The sequence below is a fragment of the Chanodichthys erythropterus genome, chromosome 16, assembly GCF_024489055.1.
Source record: "Chanodichthys erythropterus isolate Z2021 chromosome 16, ASM2448905v1, whole genome shotgun sequence".
Lineage (NCBI taxonomy): Eukaryota > Metazoa > Chordata > Actinopteri > Cypriniformes > Xenocyprididae > Chanodichthys > Chanodichthys erythropterus.
The window spans coordinates 24,144,588-24,167,404 of NC_090236.1; the positions used below are offsets into that span (position 1 = coordinate 24,144,588).

At 36.4% G+C, this 22,817-nt stretch overlaps 1 protein-coding gene across 1 annotated transcript in view; it reads right to left on the minus strand.

Annotated features, from left to right (window-relative positions):
- Positions 1 to 22,817, minus strand: part of LOC137003456 (netrin-G1) — a 66,560-nt gene that overhangs the window by 22,795 nt on the left and 20,948 nt on the right. Inside the window, exons 2-3 of the mRNA XM_067363626.1 lie at positions 13,622 to 14,265; positions 984 to 1,156 (exon numbers count right to left, since the gene is read on the minus strand). Coding sequence (XP_067219727.1) covers positions 984 to 1,156; positions 13,622 to 14,265 — 817 coding nt within the window. The remainder of the gene's footprint in view (positions 1 to 983; positions 1,157 to 13,621; positions 14,266 to 22,817) is intronic.

Genomic DNA, 22,817 nt, shown 5'->3' on the forward strand with positions numbered 1-22,817 from the left:
ATGGTTTCTAACTGGACTACATCAAATTCTCCAAAGCTGTTTGCCAAGCTTTCGTTTAAATTTCATATTTGAAATCACCAATGAAATCTGACAAAAACTGTCATTTTGTTTCTAAATGCTCAAATCATGACAAAAAACTGTATTCAAGCTCTAAAACTGTATTCAAAATTTCAGGCTGGATAAAGCTAATGAGCATGCACAGTCCTAAATGCACATCTTTTGTGTCTCATTTCAGAGGCGCGTCTGACTGTTTCTACAGGAACCGGAGCTTCTAACGGCCGCTGGAGTGACACGATGACTTTACCAATTGGCTCTTATTTTTGAAGGCGGGACTTAGTCCACCATATTGCACGTTGCACTTTATCCCAATTCTTCAAGCATCCCTCCTCCTCTGTTTCTCTTATTCTCCCTCTTTGCAGTACTGTTATAACTCGGAGCTCCAGCTGAGTTTTACCATTAACCATATGTGAATATAAGGTAAAAATATTTAAAATTATTATATTATCATTTCAGGCAGGGTTAATATCTTTAACTAAAACTAAAACTATGTATGTGTATATATATATATATATATATATATATATATATATATATATATATATATATATATATATATATATATATATATATATATATATATATATATATAAATAAACATTTTCATTACTTGAAAAAAATTGTATTCAAATAAAATAAAATATTAAAAAAGTACACTTATCTTGTTTCAGCTTGCAACTTTTCTCATTTTCTTTTAGTTTAATTTGAAGTATTAAAACAAATAAAACACTGATTTAAAAAGCCCACCATATGCTTCTGGTTTATACATGTGCTGCCTACAGGCTTATTGTTGGTCTTTTTTTGTTGTTGTTCTGAAAGTAAAATGTCATTTGGAACAGGACTGAAAAGGTCACGTTTCAGTGCTTGATGGAGCACTATGCTTTCCCATGAGTCATGTCGAGAGGGAGATGGCAGGATGTACTCACAGATATTGGCAGTACCCTTGGGGATGGGCAGGTAGGAGCCCATGCTCCAGGCTCGGCCCTGGTAGTGTCTCTTGCAGCGTGCACAATCCGGCCCCGTGGTGTTGTGTTCGCACTCGCACCCCAGCTTCCCTTTGTCAAAAACACAGCTGTTGGCATGGAGATTGCACTTGCACCTAGCAGGACGGAGAACAAAACATCATAACAAACAGGAAATGTCAGCCCAAGCTACCGTTTCTATGTTGGTGGCACAAACAAAGAACCAGGCGCAACGTTTGACGTCTTATATGAATCGTAATATTAATTTTTTTGTGATGCGTTCGGAGCCTCTTTGTGGCATATCCATTACAAACTCCAACCTTTAACGTAGGCTTCCCATGATGCTGCGGAAGAGAGCTTCATTATGCCATTAAAAACAGAGCTCATTTGACTGTGCCCCTGTGGAGATACTGAATAGAAGCGTGGGTCACATCTGTGACACAAAAGCAGAATGAAAGCCTCTCAGTGGTTGGGCTTTAACATTGAAAGAAGGGAAAGAATAAAAGAAGTGGAAAGTCTATCGACACTAACAGCACCTCTTCAAAGTTCCTCTGATGTCTGCTGGGAAAGAGATTTTGACAAAGAGTGACTGTTGTTTTAGAGTGTTTAGAGAGCATTAAATGTAAGAGGAAATCACGCTTTCTAAAGGGTGGAGTTTATGTCAAAACAACTATGCCTTCCATGAATTTTATTTTATATAAGACGCATATGAGTAGTTATTCATCTAAATTCCCAGTAAAATAAAGAGCTTTAGAGACACTGCGGCGATTGCGGATGATTATCTTAGCTGCCACTTGAGATGAGTGGTCTCACTTTCCATATCTACTCTAAATATAATTTGCAGTCATTGATTTTGCCAGGAGACAAAAGGTTACAACCGTGTTGTGTACTTCTGACCTCCGCCTCCCTGTGTGATGGGCAGCGGTTAATGAGATCATTGAGCATTCAGGATATGCTACACCTCTCTGGAGGGTTTGTGTTCGGTATGATATCAAGGCAGTATTTGTTTTTCTGCAGTGCGTTCAAGGGAGGACTTTTGCTCTTTGGAGAACCGCAGCGGTGAGGATATGTGGCTACCTCCTGCTGTGAACTCGAGACAGACGTGTTACAGAAATACATCCATTCCAATTGACTTTCTACTTTTTGTGACATTGCACATTAATGATTAATAACTGCGGGAAAACAACAGAAAATACTCTAATTTCAGCTTTCATTGGGGTCTATTAATGTCAAATGGAGCTACAGTAAATGCTTTCATCTGCATTGCCTTTGACGACCCGTTCAGTGTTGTTCATTTAGATTTATTTATTTATTTTTTTAAATAAGTCATTCAGTATTATCATGCAGTGAACTTCTGTGTATGTTTTGGCATTGATATGAATAGGCTACTTTCCAATTTTGCCATTACGGGAGTGCACATATTCATCGGCTCTCTGGAGTATCATAAAAGGTAGTCAATTAAATCTCTTCCATATCTCTAATCTGTAGATGTATCTAGCTGCCCTTCATCTAGAATAGATAGTAAAATTCCCTAAAGTGGTGTGCTTTGAGATCTGACCCTCGGGTTAATTAAAAACCAGCCGAAACTGGATCATCAAACTGATGTCACGAAGTTCAGTGTATCTGTGGCGCAGCGGCGAGGGACGTGATGCTTTTGCCGTTGGCATTGTCATATTGAAATTGGAGGGACCGTTGAATATCATTCCGCGGGTGCCGCTGGGAGAATGCCTGGCACGGCAACCGTTTGTGCTGGCAGAAAGATGAAAATCCATTTAATAATTCTTTATTGGCCTTTTTTCTCCTTGCTCTCCCACAGTGGGCTTTGGCCATTATCTAAGAGTGGCACCACTCAGTGACTCATTTAACTCCACTCTCCTCCCTCCTGTTATGAATCCAGGATCTAAGTGTTTTGCCTTGCACACTTACTCTCTAAAGATATGGCTCAGGGCGTTATGCTGAGCGGCATTGTCTATGAGGTGTAGTTCATAACTCATATTCATGAATTTTTGCCACAAAGGGACTTCTTTTCACTTTTTGAATGAATATGAGAAATGGTTTTGAATAAAAATAATTTACCCTTCTTTTTTAACATTTTAACAGAAGACGTGCGTTGCTTACATTATGAAATCGTATGATGCAATGTTGTCTAAACGTTAGTTCTCACCCAAAGGCGTCTATACTCCCATGCCCTATTACTATGAAACATAGCAACATCTGAAATATATAGTCTGTCTTCAGAGGAAGTAGAAAGCAGACTTTCATGTCAGTTCCTCTTTCTATGTTTCATCCTGACCTTGGTTTCTCCTGGAATGTGTTTTCCTTTGACAGCCTCTCCCATTTTCCATTTTCTGTTTGAGTTCCCTATACCTCAATGCACAGTATTTAAGACACACACACACTACTAAAATACATCCTTTTTAATGCAATTGCAGTTTTTTGCGTGGTCCCAAGTAGGATGTAATGTGGGAACTTGGTTATCTCTGCTGTCTTTATGCCAATAGATCTGTTGTTAGCATTTTGTGTGTGTGTGTGTGTTTCTTTTTTTTCTTTTTTTTTTATTATACTCCATATCTTGTATACAGAATAATTCCAGAGTGGGAGAGCAAATAACAGCTATTGTGTGACAATTTCTTCATTATTGTTATTGTACTTGAATACCATACGTTTATTGCTGAAAAAATACATATTATCTTGTAGTGTTATTACATAATGGCCTCTGCAAATGAGACTAAATAACAGTTATTTTCAAGCTGAAGTGCATTACAGCCTCATCTCCGTCCTGCTGTTTACTATCAATTGTAAGCCTTATTTTGTATTGTTTGCAAATGCCTAAGGCTATGAAGGCTGTAATGTGAAGTCTTATCAAGCAAAGCTAATTGTTAAAAGATGAGATCATATTATCAAGTTGCAAGTTGAAGGTGTACTCTGATATTTATTCAAATGTTTTGCCCAAAGAAATACATACACAGCTAACAATAATATGTTCTAAGAATGTTTTGCTAATGTTTATATTAATATAAACACTTTTAATTGATTTGTTTTAAATATTTCACATGTATTCGGAATTTAAGGATTACCCACTTTAACGAAAATTTGTCATGTCATTTAAATGTGTATTTTTTAAGTATACCAGCATAACTTAAATATTTATCTTAGAATAATTTTGAGCATGTTCAGTAAGTAAACTTTACCAGTGTCTGTTAAAATCATAGTTTTACTCATGCTGTTTGACCCCTGGAAACTTTCTTCACCTTCTGGCCTTGAGGATTAGAAGAGTCTTAGATGTCTTTGTAGTGAGAAGCAGACTTAGACTCCAAATGTAAACTCTAGTGGAGGCACAGAGACATCTGACAGCCATCTCATCAAAAAGGAAGGCGAGAGAACCCCGTACCTGTCCGTCTTTCTGAACTTCACTGATGTAGCTGAAGGTTCGCTCACTTTTGTATGTCAACCAGCCTTAGTTACTGGAGAACCTGTCCGGCTCTCGACATGTGCCCTAACAGCTTTTGTTGAGCGACAACCAGTATTGAGTGAAGTAAACAGGAGAAGTGGAAAAGGAACACATTTAAAAGTGTGAATCTCGTCAACAAAATTGCTGAAGAAAATGTTGTTTTTCTTTACAAATTATTTTTTTTTATCGATGATAATAAAGACAAAAAATATGCATAATACGGAGCCCCTAAGGGGACACAATGCTAAAAACGTTTGCGTTCCCCAGACAAACTTTATTCTGTTATTCTGTTCTCATCTAAGCTTACGATACACCTACATTATACATCCTACATCATACATCCGTCGGGTCAGAAGTCACCCTTCCACCGGAACTCGACTCTTTCGTGAATGCGCGTATGGCTGTTGCCAATAGCCAGTGATTATAGTTGAAATAAATATGGATAGTGTGCTTTGCTTCAGAAGGTATATATTAACCCACTGGATTACTTTTATGATGGACGAATGTGCTTTTTTGAGCTTCAAAAACACTATTCAATGCCATTACAAACCTGGGAAGAGCCAGGATATTATTTAATATAACTCTGATTGTGTTCGGCTGAAAGAAGTCATATACACTTACATTTTTGGGTGAACTATTCCTTTAAGTCAGAGTAAAACCGATAATGAAATGTGTAAAATGTGTAAAAAATAACACCGTAAATGACTATTTTCATTTATGACTGTTTATGAGGCTAGTGTATGAGGATCGGCTAACTATGTCTAACTGTCACCCACCATATAATAGCAGGTCCAGTGAAATACTTCAAGCCTAGCCTATGTTATTTCTTTATTCAGTTTTACATGATACTACAGCAAATGTGCAAGTATCACAATTGCATTTTGACATGCCCAGTGCCTCGGGTGTACCGAAACTTCAATAATGATCCTAAAAGTCATAGCTACATTATTCACCATTGTGATGCAGTTGAAATGAGGATTCCTATTAGGACTGACTGACTCTGTGCGGTGACCAATTTCTTCACTCGTCTGGGTGGAATGTAATACATCTCAGGCAAATTGTTTGTGTCTCACCTCAAAATGTAGTCGACCCTGGAGGGGCTCTCCAGATTTCAGGGGAAATATTAGGAATTCATCACAGCATAATTCGCCTACTCCGATTATTCCACTGCAACCAAATCCGATTTGAATTTGTGGCACTCTGGTTGGCATTGCTGGGAGCTACGCCTGCAATTTGTTTCAACGACAGGCCCTATTATGGAGCATTTACTCTGATCTGCATGAATATTATGCTAATAAGGGACTCTGTCCCATCATTGCTTTGATCAAACACAACCTCTCCCTCATCTTCAAAGCTGCTTGGATAAACAGTGAAGTGGGGACACAGCATATGTGGAAGTATGTGATAAAGTGCTGTGATTATTGATAAATATAGTGATGGAACGGTTTCTGGAAAATGGGGAATTAAATGGTGTGTAAACATAATTGAAAAGACTCACAGTATTACTGTGTTTTTCAATCTAATTTGATCAGCATATGTGTTTGTATTTAAATTCACGTAAGTTCTGTTGTAAGAAAAATTCTCATAATGTTGATTCCGAAGCAGCTGGGATAAATGAATAATGTAATGTTATTTTGGAGAGTGCAAAATGTGTTGATATTCAGGTTTACTGCAGTGCCACAGGGGAGAGTTTATGTTGATGTTTTTTTTTTCCCAGTTGCTCATTTATTATTGATGACTGCAGCAAAGCTTCTCATTAGGCATTATTAAATATCTTAGATGTGAATCAAAAATGATTGGCAGGAAACATGGTCAGTTGTGACAAACATTTGTACTCAAAAGCTCAGCCTATGACTTTCAAATCATGCCTCATGTGAATGTGGCAATTTGCAGTTTAAAAAACTGAATTGCCATTCATTTATGCTTCTGAAGAGTTCACAAGGGCATGTCATCATCGACTGATGCCTTCAGAATAAAATATTACACTCAATAAAAGAAATAATTCAATGTTTTTTAATTAAATAGTTGTTAAATTGTTGACAGTTCATGAACTGTTTTTTTTTCTGCTGTGGTTGTGCATTAGTATAAGTTCAGAGAAAATAATTCACAAGAAAAATAAAATTGAAAAATGAGGATAACAGAAGTGTTGAGCTAGAAAGATCTTTGTGCAAGATGCTGTAAGTTGGCACTCGTTGACGTGTGAAGCATTTATTTTAGCATTACAACGCGAGCGTCTGCTGGGACTAAAACAGCCAAAGTGATGCAGCTTTTTCATGGATTTTTTTCTTTGGAGCATTTCATCTGAATAATCTTTCCTCAGATCATACATATTTAAATTGAGCTGAAAAATTGCAATGGCCTAAAAATATATTTTATTGAATATGAGATAATCTTAAAAGTGGAGCACTATGTAAAAGGGATCTCGAATGCTGTTTTTAGATCATGAGTCCTTGTATGACCTGTTTTTGTTTTGCTGTTAAAAATCTTCAGAATAGCAGTCAATAAATGTGTAGTTCACCTAAAGATGAAAGTCGTCATTATTCTGAAGAATGTGCTGGTTGCTCTTTTCTATGCAGTTACAATAAAGGAGAAAGTGGCTTTCAATCTTCAAAACGGATGCAAAAGGATAAATAATAATAAAATAAGTGGTTCATACAGCTGTGCTTAAAAGTTTACATACCCCTTGCAGAATCTGTAAAAATGTTAATATACTTTAACAACATAAGAAGGAACATGAAAATTGCATTTGGTGAAAAATTTTCATTTAGTACTGCCCTCCAAAAGCTTCAGAAGATACTTTCATGTTTCCCAGAAGACAAAAAGAAGTAAAATTTACCCTCATCCAATTTAAAATGTTTACACCCTCTGGCTCTTACTGCATCATGTTTCTTTCTTGAGCATCAGTGAATGTTTTCAGCTTTTGTAATAGTTGTCCATGAGTCTCCCAATCATACTCAGTGTGAAAATCATACACTGCTAGAAAAGGTTCGAATATGCAAAAGATGCTGGAAAACCAAATAATGTGCAGGATTTTGAGGATTTTCCACATTAAAGGATTAGTTCACCCAAAAATGAATTTGCTATGGTATTCCGCCATACAATATAGTTATCCATTTTACACACTTAGAAAAGCGCAACGTTTTGTTTTGTGTCACCGTCCTAGGTCGAGTTACACTACTCGAGTAACTGTATTTAAATAGGGAAAACGTGGAGGTGTTTGGTAGCTTCTCTGCTTGGCCCCTATTGAATGAACTGGGCTAAGCTAAGTGCTAACAAAGTTTCGCCGCTAGACAGAGCGATTTAGTGCACGCACTGACACGAGAGAGGTATGTATCAACTCGTCTTAGTTAAGGGAATAACATAGTTTAATATGAAAAAACAGTGGAGTATCCCTTTAAACTGTGTTCCGAAGATGAACGGAGGTCTTACGGGTTTGGAACGACATGAGGGTGAGTCATTAATGACATCATTTTCATTTTTGAGTGAACAAACCCTTTAACTGTTCAGGACAAACGAGGGATTTATGAACAACTATCATAAAACATAAAAATACTCAATGATGTTATGACTGATGTAAACTTCTGAACAGGGTCATTCTTAGAAATTCAGCTTTTTTTTAATGTCTTGTTTACTATATGTAAACATCTGTTATGTGTTATCTAATTCAAAACAGTACTAAACAAAATAAATAACATGTAATTTTTATGATCCGCCTTATTTTTTCACAATACACATCATTTCAAAGCAGCTTTTCAGAAAATTGTGATGTTGATCTTTATGTCTTATAGCTGGCATTTAGCAGATTAGAGGTAGGTGATGATATTGTTTACATTTTGTATACTGAGTATACTGATTATATGCAGATACAGTTGGACGTATTTATATATTCAAGAGCTGGGCAATACATTTTGCAATGATATAAACAATCAAGCAGTTAAGATTCGCAGTATAGAATCATATGACTCCAGAAGACTTGGAATATAGCACACAAGTTGTTTGAACTACATTTATGCTGCTTTTGCATCCTTTTAGAAGACTGAAAACCCCTCATTCATTTCATAAACTGAAGAAAGTAAGCTTTTTCCTGGGGGAACTATCACTGTAATAAATAATGTGATTATGATTATATTTAATTAATGTGTCCATGTACATTTATGTTTTGAAGGAAAAACTGGAGAACCAGATGAGTTCAAAATCTTATGCAAACATGCTTTTCTTGTGTTTTCAGGTTTTAATGGGCTTATTTTTCATTCTCAGGGTCTCGTTTAGATTAACACACTCAATCTTAGTTTTAAAAATGTTTGAAGGACATGACTGCAGTTTAATTCATTTCTATCATTAGAATGTAAATGAAAAACAGCTAATTAATTTACAGCATAACATTACTATGGAGCTGCAGATCCTGTTTGTTCATGAATCATATTTCCGTCCTATACCTCTCTCTTCTGAATGCTAGAGGGACTTCTGAGGCATTGCTTCAAAACTACTAACCCCTTCCAAGTGAATAACTACACAACCCTGGTCAAAAAACTACTCTGTAATATTCTGCTCTGTGTCAGAAATTTTTGGGATTAAATTGAATTGAAAACCCACAGGCAGGAGAAGATATTGGATGTATCTGTATTCACCTCTGATTTGCCTCAGGAACTAATAAATGGCAAAATATGGTGACTCCAAAGAAGCAGAAGCCTCAGATTGAACACTTATTTAATCATAAACAAAGATTGTTTGCTGAAACATATATCACTTTTCCTTTCTTACCACTACCTAAAGAAGTTATTTTGCTTTACGTGAAAGAATCATTTTCGAAATAAGGCAAAAGGGATAACACTTTACCATAAGTTTTCATTTGTTAACATTAGTTAATGCATTAGCTAACATTAACTAACAATGAGCAATATCATTCTTACAGCATTTATTAACCTAATATTAGTTAATAAAAATGTTCATGTTCACACTAGTTCACAGTGCATTAACTACAGATACAACTTCTCTTAAAAATGTATTAGTAAATGTTTAGATTAAAGGTGCCCTAGAACCTTTTTAAAAAAAGATGTAATATAAGTCTAATGTGTCCCCTGAATGTGTCTGTAAAGTTTCAGCTCAAAATACCCCATAGATTTTTTTATTATTAATTTTTTAACTGCCTTCAGGGCTACTGGCCCTTTAATTCTCGTGCTCCACGTCCACGGAGCTCGCGCTTGCCTTGAACAGTGCATAAACAAAGTTTACACAGCTAATATAACCCTCAAATGGATCTTTACAAAGTGTTCGTCATGCATGCGGCATGCATACATCAGATCATGTGAGTATTGTATACTGTTATATTGTTTACATTTGATTCTTAATGAATTTGAGGCTGTGCTCCGTGGCTAATGGCTAATGCTACTCTGTTGGAGAGATTTATAAAGAATGAAGTTGTGTTTATGCATTATACAGACTGCAAGTGTTTAAAAATGAAAATAGCGACAGCTCTTGTCTCCATGAATACAGTAAGAAACAATGGTAACTTTAACCACATTTAACAGTACATTAGCAACAAATGCTAACAAAACATTTAGAAAGACAATTCACAAATATCACTAAAAATGCATATGCAAATATTGGGGGTGTACACCCCGACGTAACAGTCGGTGTTATGTTGAGATTCGACTATTCTTCGGAGGTCTTTTAAACAAATGAGATTTATATAAGAAGGAGGAAACAATGGAGTTTGAGACTCACTGTATGTCATTTCCATGTACTGAACTCTTGTTATTCACCTATGCCGAGGTAAATTCAATTTTTCATTCAAGGGCACCTTTAACATAAATTAATAAATGATTTTAAAGTACTCAAGTGAACAAAATATATAACACTGGCCTAGTTGTTCTTTGGATATTTTTCTGCAAAATTATTACATATTGCACCTTTAACTAATGTAGTTAACTAATGTTAAATAATGAAATCTTATTATAAAGTGTTACCCAAATGACTTACTCCTTGCATTATTAAAAGACAAGATCAAAAAATTGTACTTTTTTTTATCACAGAATCAGTTTGTCAGTAAAATTTTAATTGATGCATTACATTTATGGTCTTATTGAGTGAAAACAGAAAGCAGTATTTTTGAAGTATGATGACTCAATTGTAGCTTAATGAACCCAAGACTTTTTGTAAGGATAATTTGGAATAGACTGTAAGACATATAGTTCATAAGGAGACTATAGGTGGAGATCCTTCCCAGCATCAAGCACCGCACCCTCCATACCTCCCTCTTCTCACAGACTCTCAACACATCAAAGCCAAACATCAGCAGCCCTACATGCCTTCATTAAGACAAAGAGCAGCCACTTATCTCCTATTTTCTTTATTTTAAGTTTCAAAAGTCAATGCAAGAGGTGCTGACAAACTCATCTTATATCTACGTTTTTTTTTTACACAAATATTTTTAAGTTGACAATCAATCTGAACCCCCTTTAAAAAAATAAAAATAAATAAATTCTGGTGTGCAGAATTCTGTCATTGAAAAAAATAAATTTTGTTAATGGATTTGGACATACATATTTGGAATGATACGATGGTGAATAAATGGTAACAGAATATTCATGTTTGGGTGAAACATATAATCTAGAATTCCATAATAGGTTATAGGATGGATGGATGGATTTATATATATATATATATATATATATATATATATATATATATATATATATATATATATATATATATATATATATATATATATATATATATATATTAACATTGTATTGTTTACATTACAGTGAAGCTGTCTGCATTAGGTAAAACAATTTACCAAATGTCAAACATTTTATTGTTTTGTTAATTTATACCTCAGTGATGGACCATGTGCATGATTTCCCAAGTCTAACTTAAGATTTGTCGGCTCATTCAACTCAATAAGCAGACAATTCCTGACACAAGAGGAGTATTGTCTTCTATGGCGTGCATGTATATGACTTTCTTTGAACTATAAAATGAGTTTGAAATATTATGCAGTGGGTCTTCAAATGAAAATGTTTCAGTCTAGTGTTGTCCAAACTCTAAAGGTCTGCTTTATGAAGGATCAAAAACCATGCGCCACCATCTACATAAAATATCCTCAGTAATCATTACAGATGCAAAGTCATATTAATGTCGCCCAACAGGCACACTTGCATGGTGATGTGTCCCCAGTGGTTATTATTTAATCAGCAGTAAATGGTCTTAATTAGTAGATTAGTCTCTTTCCAATTAGCTCACTCTATAATTGCCCTAATCTACCACTGCAGTCCTTTGAATCCTAATTTAGAGCTGTGAATTTAGATTCACAAGGGACCTATCAAATGCGTCATTATGAACCAAGTTATTCTCACATAAACCAACTGCTTATGAGCCATTCCGGCCCAATTTGGAGAGCAGCTGCTGTGTTTTTGTTTCTATTGTGCCGTCATTTGACTTGTGAAGACATTATGAAGTCAAGCTACACTTTTTGCTTTTTTATGCAAGCTGAATAAGTCCTTTGAGGTCCATTTTATTCTTTATTGCCCATTGCGATGTCCCTCATCCAGCTTGACTTCTAATTTTAGACTAGAATGAGAGTGGTCACTCATTATGCTTATTCTGTCATTTGACACAATGTGGAGCCCTGCAAAAGAGCCATGGCTACATGCATAAAACCTGGCATAAATTCATCCTGAAAGTGTGCTTACAAAGATTCATAAAACCAAGGTTTTTTTGCATTGTCATTATGTAGTTCATTTCTTGGCCACTGGAGGCAACAAATCATGTTTGCATGTAGGAATTATGTAAATGATTTTCCACTGTTTGTCTTTATTGTGTTTCTTTTTTGTGTTGAGTTTCCGCATTTGCGTCTTTATTCTGCAAATGAGTTTACGCTGTAGTTTATGCAACCCATGCTCAATGGAAAAACGTTGAAATGTCCTGTGATTAGTGCTAAAAGCACTTTCACTTTTATCTGAAATAGATGAATGGCAACATTTTATTATGTTGAGTGCTATACATATTGTGGCAATTTGGAAAGGAAATATCCGTTGAATGAAATGGCTCTAAAAGGTTATTGCTCTATCATGTACACTCCAACACTAAACCCAACCCTAAACCTAGAACTGTTAATAAAAGCAAACATGAGATAAAAGCACATTTTAGCTTGCTTCTATAAGTCTTTGAGCTTTTTTATCATGATTAATGTTTCACTGGAGTCGTACCCGAGTGCTCTGCATCACAAGTACAGGTATCAGGTGAGCTACCGAACAAGTTTACTACATTAGAAAAGTCATATATAGCTGGAGCTGGTAATGTGATTCAAATATCAAAATGTATTTGTTTATGAATCATGCACCATGTAAAAGTGTTTTAAGGTCATTACATAGTATTGTGCATGCTGTGCAAAAAAAAAAAAAAAGAGTCTTTATTAATTCATAATCTGTCCCTGTAATCATAATTTGTGTTAAAAATAATAAAACTTGTGTTATATTCCACTAGTGTTTGGAACTTAGCAAAAATGTTTTTTGGGTTTTGCAAAAAGAGACATTTTTCCAATGAGCCTAGATTGAGTTTGTCTTCTTACCAAATAAAAAAATAGTTCACCTCAATCATGCATAAAAGTTTTAAATGCAAATTTTATTTGCATTTTATTTATATACTGATGTTTCCATGTAGTATTTTTGGTATCACTTTATATTAAGTGGCATTAACTACTATGTACTTACATTTAAATTAATGATTTGATACAATGCACTTATTGTGTACATAAATGTTTTTACATTGTACTTATATTTGAAAAACACCTGCATGTAATTACATCTGTAATTCATTTCTGTAATTACATTTATAATTACACTGTTGACCCATCCCTTACACCTAACCCCTACGCTTAAACCTGCCCATACCACCAAAGCTTTCGCTAACCTTACCCGTATCCCAATTCAATAGCAGAAAAAGTGCAATTCAATATGAACCCAATAAGTACATTGTACTTATTTTTTGATGTAAGTACACAGTAGTTAAGGCCACTTAATATAAACTGGGACCGTATTTTTTATTAATAATTAATCTCTTTTATTATTAAGATTTTTAGTTTTAAGAAACCCAATGATAGGCATGTTCTGTTAAATTAAGATTCAGCCTCAAAGAAGCATTAACTTACCTGCCCTGCACTTTGATGTCCGAGATGGCGTAGAAGTATCTAGAGAGGTTGTTCTCATCCACCATTGTGGCTCCGGTGGCAGGCCGTAGAAGTCTGATGCGAAGGTCAGTGAGGGTGAAGAAATCCCTTAGGTTCTTGGTGGTGTCCAGCTGCCCATACAGAGAAGCCATGTTGTGCAGTCTCGGGCCAGCAAGAAGGGCGAAGCGGTCTTTGATCTCAAAGCGTACAGTTTTGTCGTACTTCCACACATAGCCCGTTGAATAGACCTCAGTGCAGATGATTTCTAGCATACTGCTTTGGGTCAGCTGATGTACTGCTTTTGGCTCCATAGTAAAGGCATCCAAACAGTCAGCCGCATAAAACTGATACGGCTGCCACGTACGACCGTAATCCAGTGACTTCTCCAAGACTAATTGCTCAGGTCGGCCTGACTCGAAGGTAAGGACAATGTCATCTGTGAGTTCTATTGTTTTGTTCCAGGACAGTGTGATGTTGACCTGAAGGGGCTTCGGATATTTCTTCCAGGAGGTCGACTGCCAGAATGTAGTGGGATTTCGTCCTTCAGAGTCAAACATGAGCTCGGGCGGGTGGGCCAGCTCCTCGGTTTCAGCGTCGCATTCGTTATTACACATATATGGGTTTTCCTGAAACACACAGACCGGATTTGTTAATTATGCAGTATGCTAATAACAGGTTTCCAGGTAGACACTGGCACGCATTTGAGGTGAACAGAGGGAACCACTGAGATGTTTGATTCTCCACATGAATCATGGTGTTAATGAACATATTATTTGGTGAAAACACTTCAGTCTCCATTAATGCAATAAGTTGGATGTTTTCCTGAGGTGACTGCTGAGTATGCTGCTCACAATGGCCATCGCGTGCATTCAGAGTGGTGTGTCTCACGAGAGCCGCTCAACGGTTACCCGCTCGCTCGCTACCACCCAAATTGCTAATGTAATTGATATTCTTGCTTGTTGGCCAGTTGGAATGGGAGTGGAATTCCGATGAGTGAAGTTGAAGGTACACACAGAGCTCCATGCATTTTTCATGTGCCTGTGTCTGCCCTGCACCGCTGAGCCGCTCTGTTTCAGATCAACTTTTTCATTAACATTCAGCACACCTCTGAGCCATAGCACAAATGACAATCAGCCATGAACTTTGAGGAGACGGCCATTAATTTCCGTCTTGTATACATGTTTGATCGGCTGCAATTGTCATAAATCTTGTTTTGTTTCAGGCACAAACAGCGGCAGAATGCAATTACAAAAGATGCATAACATCTAAAGGCTCTTGGGACAAAATATTCAGCTTTGTTTGTGGAATAATTTTATCCCCATCACTGCTGTCAGTGGAAGAACTGACAGATTGTGATGCTTCCTCACATCAAATTAATTATCTACTCTGTGTTGTTGGATCAAAATGTGTTTCCCTTGTTTGTTTTGTCCAGGAATGTTCACAAGGAGATTGGATCTTAGATGCTGTGCCGAGCAAAGACTGTTTCACTTGGGCACAAGTATTTAGTGAGACAGAAGGATCACATCTACTTTCAACAAAAAATGCATTTACTGGTATTTATGTCATTCCAAACCCATATACTGGTTTCCATGAAACACAAAAATATACATTTCTGAAGAATCCTTATACAATTCTTGTCATACAAGGAAAGACTGTAGCAACCAGGGGCTTTCAAGCTACAAAAATGACATTAAAAGCACAATAACAGTAGTTTATACAATGTACGTGTCATATTCCTCTTACTTCTAGTATAAATGTTCACCATTGTGAATTGATTTTTAAATTTTGATTCCAGAAATGGAAATGTGGTAGCAAACAGGATGCAGAATTGCAATTTAAAGCAGCCTGCTATGCTGCTTGATGTTGCAAACTGGTATTCGTTATCATATTAGTTCAATTTATTATTGTAATCATAAACAAACTGGTTTTACTGTTTACTGCACTTTGATATTCTTCTAGTTATTTACCTTTAACAAAAAACGAATTGGAAGTCTCACACATTCACACAAAATACCTAACTTTCAAGTTGAAAAATAAGGTGGACAGAAATGTATATGTTGTTTTTATATCATTCTTTATATTAAAAGTGCAGTGTGTAAATTTCAGTGGCATCTAGCGGTGAGGTTGCAAACTGCAACCAACGGCGCTCACTCCTACCTTTCGAAACACATAGAGAAGCTGTGGTGTCCGTCTGGCTGACAGAAGACAAAGATGTTGTCGTCTGAGACAGCAGAGAGTAGCCAGTCAAGCAATGAGGCTTCTTCTTACTTCTAACAAAGAACAGTCTCTGCTTTTAATAAACCAGACGACTACTACTACTTCCTCTTTGTGTGTATTCAACATAGTGACGATGCAAGCTGCCTCTAAAAACATGAACGATTTAGAAGTAGAACAACATACTGTAGTGACGAAACGCAGTTTGTCCATTTAAGGCTAGAAACATGCTGGCTACTTATCGTGTAAGGGGACCGACATAGACAGAAACGTAGACAGAAATGGCTCATTTTAAGTTAATAAAAACATAACGGTTCATTATGTAAGGTCTGTATATACCACTGAAAATATAGTTATGTATATTATATTGCATTTCTGTCAATAGATCCTCCTAAATTTTACACATTGCACCTTTAATTAAAACACTTAATTTCCCAGAATGCCATTACCGGTTAAATTTCTCTAAATTGTTATTCAGTAAATTTTATTTTTTAATCCAATTAAATTTTAAATGAACTTCCAGTGGGGTGTGGTCAATTCAGTTCAAATAACATGTGAAATCTAAAGGGAGTCAGTTCTTAAATTCAGAATGTTACACAACCATGGGCCAGATTTACTAACAGCTTAAACCAGTGCAAACCCTCTTTTGGCATAAAAAAACAAAAAAAAACAAAACAAACAAAAAAAAAAAAACTACAGTCAGGATTTACTAAAGACTCACAGTGAAGAAATAGCGTGGACAGAGTTATTTTTGTGGCTGACCTTATTGTATATGCATTTGTAGGAGTTTCCCTTTCAGATGCAAAATTTATGGGAGGAGAGTATTTAAATAAATCATGAAGGTGATTTACTATTAAGGTTTAAAGGTGCTCTAGAATTAAAAATTATCTTGGCATAGTTAAATAACAAGAGTTCAGTACATGGAAATGACATACAGTGAGTCTCAAACTCCATTGTTTCCTCCTTCTTATATAAATCTCATTTGTTTAAAAGACCTCAGATAAACAGGCGAATCTCAACATAACACTGACTGTTACGCAACAGTAACTGTACGCCCCCAATATTTGCATATGCCAGTCCATGTTCAAGCATTAGACAAGGGCAGGACGTCTGGATGTGCACGGCTGAATCATCAGACTAGGTAAGCAAGTAAGGACAACAGCGAAAAATGGCAGATGGAGCAATAATAACTGACATGATCCATGATATCATGATATTTTTAGTGATATTTGTAAAGTGTCTTTCTAAATGTTTCGTTAGCATGTTGCTAATGTACTGTTAAATGTGGTTAAAGTTACCATTGTTTCTTACTGTATTCACAGAGACAAGACTGTCATTATTTTCATTTTTAAACACTTGCAGTCTGTATAATTCATAAACAACTTCATTCTTTATAAATCTCTCCAACAGTGTATAATGTTAGCTTTAGCCACGGAGCACTATCAAACTCATTCAGAATCAAATGTAAACATCCAAATAAATACCATACTTACGCGATTAGACAAGCTGCATGACGAACACTTTGTAAAGATCCATTTCGAGGGTTATATTAGCTGCGTGAACTTTGTTTATGCTGTTAAAGGCGAGTGCGAGCTCCGTGGGCGGGGAGCGTGAGCATTTAAAGGGGCCGCAGCCTAAATCGGCTCATATTTAATGATGCCCCAAAATAGGCAGTTAAAATAATTAATAAAAAAAAAATCTATGGGGTATTTTGAGCTGAAACTTTACAGACACATTCAGGGGACACCTTAGACTTATATTACATCTTTTAAAAAGACGTTCTACGGCACCTTTAAGATAATCAATTTACTGGTATTTGCGCCATTTAACGGCATATGCTTAAACCAGATGCTAATTTGCGCTACTCTTGGTAGATTGTGCTGGTCATAATGGAAATGATTTCTTTAATTTGCTCGTCGTCAGTAGATCCTGCACAGAACTTTCCACTCCCATTGGCGCTTTTATGGAATTGCACTCTCACGCTAATTTGCCCTGTTTAGTAAATCCTAGCCCCATGTCTTCTATATGAGGAACAAGATGTAAATTGTCATTAACTTATATTTAATTTTTATCTTCAAGAAGATTATAGCACACAAGCCCTATACTTTTTCTTTCTTTCTTTCTTTCTTTCTTTCTTTCTTTCTTTCTTTCTTTCTTTCTTTCTTTCTTTCTTTCTTTCTTTCTTTCTTTCTTTCTTGTAGCTCAGCCGTTCTTGGCTGCTGAAAACAGTCATTTGGCAAGAGCAATGTAATGATTCTTCAAAAACATCTATTTTGTGTCCCACAGAAAATACATATGGTTTAAGAACAACATAAGAGAGATGAGGGTCATTTTTAGCTCAAATCTTCTTTTAAGTCTTCAGGTTACTGAATCACTGGGTTTAGCGAGATTTACCACCTGCGCACATATACTATCATTGATTTCTTCCTCCAGCACATTACACACTTACATACCCTGATATAAATAATTCCGAGTGGCTTAATGTGACAAAGAAGGCCAGACCTTCCACTGGATTCTCCTGCAGTGGCTCCCTGACCAAAAGCTGCTGCCTTATTTCAATCAATACGTGCTCTCCTCTTAACACTTGAGGATAGAGTGACCAGTGTTGAAGGTGGCCACTGAAAAATCAATGTAGATTATATCCTATTCCATGTATGGTCTCGCTTAGAGGAGGAAAGACTGGAGGTGCTCATTAGAATAGCTGACATCTCCATCAGCAGCACTGGACCACAGCAGTAATTTCCAAAGCTGCTCTCTATTAATCCCTGTTGATTAGAGTACCGCCATAGAAGTGTGCATCACAGACACTTCAACATAAAGGTCACGTTAGACCAGCCGCTAATGAGGTCCTGCCTCATAAAGCCAAAGGGGCAATCCAATATTGTGTCTCGGATAGCGGTCCAATGGTTTGAACTAGGGATGTTAGGGCATTCATCATACGATCATGTGTTAATTGAGAATTTGTGAGCTCCAATGAAAGCATTCAATGTTATTACCCCAGCTGACCCAAAGCAGAAAAACAGGTTGTACATTTCAAACCTAAAATGAATTATGGTACAGAAATGGAAGCTATATATATATTTATATAATACAATAATTTGACCACGGACACAAGCCTTCAATTAAGTATATGAATTATTGTACTAATGAGTTTTTATTGATTTTTGTAACTCTGGTAATAAGCCAATTCTTGTATGGCTAGAAAAAAAAACAAAAAAACAAAAACAATAGCAGATGTGATAGACATGAGGATTGTCAGACTGACGGGCCAAGCCCTGTTGATGCAATGCAGGACAGAGTATGTTGATGAGGAACATAAATTCATTGCCCAATGACAGCAGGGCTTGATGAATAGGTCCAAGCTGCCCCACAAATCAGCTGATGTAACAAATGTTTGAAAAATCGGACCCCAGATCACAGACTGAAGCCTCTGAATTCTCCATTCCATCTATGGACAGAATCACCACCTGCGACCAGGTTTTTAAAGAACAACTTGTTTCCTGTGTTAAAATGCACTGAAAACCATGTATGCAAAATCAATGTTTCATGGTTTAGACTCTGATCAAGGGAATGCCTGAGGAAGTCTGGCTTCAGTGTCATGTCTGATTAATCATCTTTATTAAGCTGTCTTTTCTTCTGCCTAGACAAAGACAGAATATGCTCCTCATGGAATTTATGAAGGAAGAGTGTCAATATTTCACTTACAAGTCAGTTTCTTTTAACATGTAAATCTTTGGCATGTATAGATATAATGCATCAAAATGATTTGATATTGTGGTTATGAGTTAAGAAGATCTCTAATACCCAGAGAAAGTTAATCTTAATAGCAGGTGCTCGGCTACAGTGTTGTTAAATAAAACTATTTATAATGGCTATAAATATTAGATTTAAAGCTTAAACAAAATGAAAATCAGAAATGTTGCCTTGTCAACTAACTGAAATAAAAATAAATTGTGGCTTAATAGAAATATTAAAAGTAGTTATACTACACATATATTTTGGTCACAAAAAATTAGTTTATTCAGAATAATTTAATAATAAAGTACCTCTTTTATGCTTTTTTTTGAATATTACCTTTCATGCAGTTTTTAATATAGCTGTTTATGAATGTAAAAGGTCTGCAAAGTTTTAAAGATCAAAGTGCAGTTATTGTCTCCTAAAATTCTGAACTGCAGAAACGAATCGTCAGCAATTCCAGTCTTACTGTCACATGCCTATACGTAACAATGTAACAAATTTGAATAATGCCAGCCTATGTTCTCTATTGGCCTATGGTTTTCATTAATGTCTACTTTGACCTGCCCTCAAACACTGTAGTTTTAGCTGAGGCCTGGAAGAGTTTAGTTTGTCTTGTCAAATGTCAAAAAGATGCTGTTTTCAGTGCTATGAATCCCCTTTTTGCATGCAATTTAAAAGTATGAGGACGCTCGTATTGATACGGAAAAATGACGCCATTATTCGTATAATTGTGTATCAAGTGCTGAGGAAGCCTCCAGAGCTGAAATTCAGATAAAAAAGGTTCCAAAAAGGGTTCAAATAACAAAAAGTATTTATTCTACAAAACAAACCAAGGTAATCCACAGAAGAAAGGCAACGTCACAGCATGTAGACACGATAAAACAAACAATACCGGACAATAAACTGAAAACAAAGAGGAGATTATACAGCCCGATCTCATGGCAATATTTATTTTACGAGGTGGCTCATTAATATGAATTTGTACGAGTGAGGTATTTCACAAGTTTTTTTGCTAAATGGTACGTATTTTACGAGTAGCCAAATTCGCCCCTAAACCTACCCGTCACTGGGGTTTAAACAAATCATATGAATTTGTACGAGTTATGTCGTATGAATTTGTATGAATTAGCCACCTCGTAAAATTGGTCGTGAGATAGCATTGGATTATGTATACAAAGATAACAAGCTCAAGTGCGATCAGATTTGCTGAGGGAATGAGTGTCCATAAAATGGATCAAAGGGACACAGGAAAAAGGTAACTGAAGAAAAACATACTAATAGTCCATGAAAATTAAACTAAACACAAACAGAACGTGACAATATGGTAATGGACGTTTCGTTTCTGACACGCACTGTAAGCAGTAGACCAATCACAACAGAATGGGCCATCTGACCATTCAGAGCAGAGTAGTCTTGTAGAAAGGAATAGAATAGAGACTGAATCTTGGTTTTCAGACTCTTGGAGAAATTAGATGATGTGCATTGTATATTATGAGAAAATCAAATTGTGTTATGACCCTGGATGTATGTAATCCTTCTGTAGGAGACCTCCAAAAAAATTAGGAACCTTTAAAATAGCATAATATAGGGGCAGTCAATGGGGAAAGGTTTTAAAACCAGATGGTGAACTTCTGGTTTCTACCAGCAGGAGGTAATGGCTTCATGCTAACCAGCCAAACCTTGACCCTTTTGTTATGACCCCACTCAAACTGCTTCTCCAGGTCACCCCACTCTCTGACAGCAATGATTTCTGCTTTATCTGCTCTCTAGAAAGGACCTTTCCCACTGCACTATGAGAAGGATTCAATTACAACAAGGGTCTTCACAAGCAACTATATGAGATTGAGTCCCCAATCTCTCCCAGAGGAACAAAATTGCTATGGCTTATATTGATGAAGGGTTATGGGTTAGCCCAGAATCACAAGGATACATCACATCCTGCCTTACACAGACCTAAAGCAAGGTTTTGATGGCCGAAACTAATGCAGACTCTGTCAAGGTATGGCAATCTTAGCTATGTCTATGGTGATGTTGAGCCATGCTGGCTGGAGGGGCCTGATAATGGAGAGGGCTGAGAGGAGGGACAGTGAGAGATTGTAGGTGCTGGCGATTTGACAGAAACTCAATAGCACTTTAATGGTCCATAGTCATTGAGGTGCTTTACTGCAGTGCAGGACTTACCCCACTGACCATGGGAGAAATGAAGCAAAGCGGTGGCGAACTCTGAAGCCAGCGAGACCTGCACACGCTGCAGAATAAGATCTGTGGCGTAGGCCTGACAGATTGCCAATAGGATATGTGAAAATCACTTCATTGGCCGTAAAATGAAAACATTATGATAAGATCCTGGGCCAAGTAAATCCCCACAGGATCTCGGGGTGTTAAATATCTGTGGCATTAGGTCACAGGAAATACAGATCTGATTAGGTGCAGGAAAAAAAAAAAAAAGATGGATTTGAACAGTTGTGCTGCTATTAAATACTATACTGTTCAAAAGTTTGGTTCACCAAAGAATCCTTAAAAAAAAAAAAAAAAAAAAAATATATTACAACCATTAAAAAAACTATTAAGTGAAACTATTGATGATAATAATAAAAAAAATGTTTCTTGCGCACCAAATCAGCATATTCAAATGATATCTGAAGGATCGTGTGACACTGAAGACTGGAGTAATAATGCTGAAAATTCAGCTTTGCCATCACAAGAATAAATAACATTTTAAAAACCAAGAAGAAGAAAAAGAAAAACATTTTAAATATGAATAATGCAAAATCCAACACATATCACGCATACCTAATTTCTGGTTGGTAATATTCTATTATTAATGTATAGGTTCTATTTCTGCAGTGCTGTGCAATGTAGCCCCGCCCACACCAAAATCTCATCCTCATGTATATTAATCATCTAGCATCCACGAGGAGAGACTGATTTTGGAAGTTATCAGAAACATCTGATATTACAATCCAAGCAATCCAAGGCCATAACATTAGGTTGGTATGTGTTTAATGCTGTGCAGAGTGTTTCAAATTTGACAGACACTGAACTCTTCTGATTGGCTGTGATTTCTGATTTTGTTTGTGTTGTGTTGCAGAGCATTTTCTTTAGTGTGGGCTGATAAATTGCTTGTCTCGTCTGGTTAGGACACCGTGTTGTTTTAATGATTTGACAGGAGTGGTGGAAGCAGTGGTTGCATCTTAGCAGAAGTGTACACATTGTTGTCTTTCCT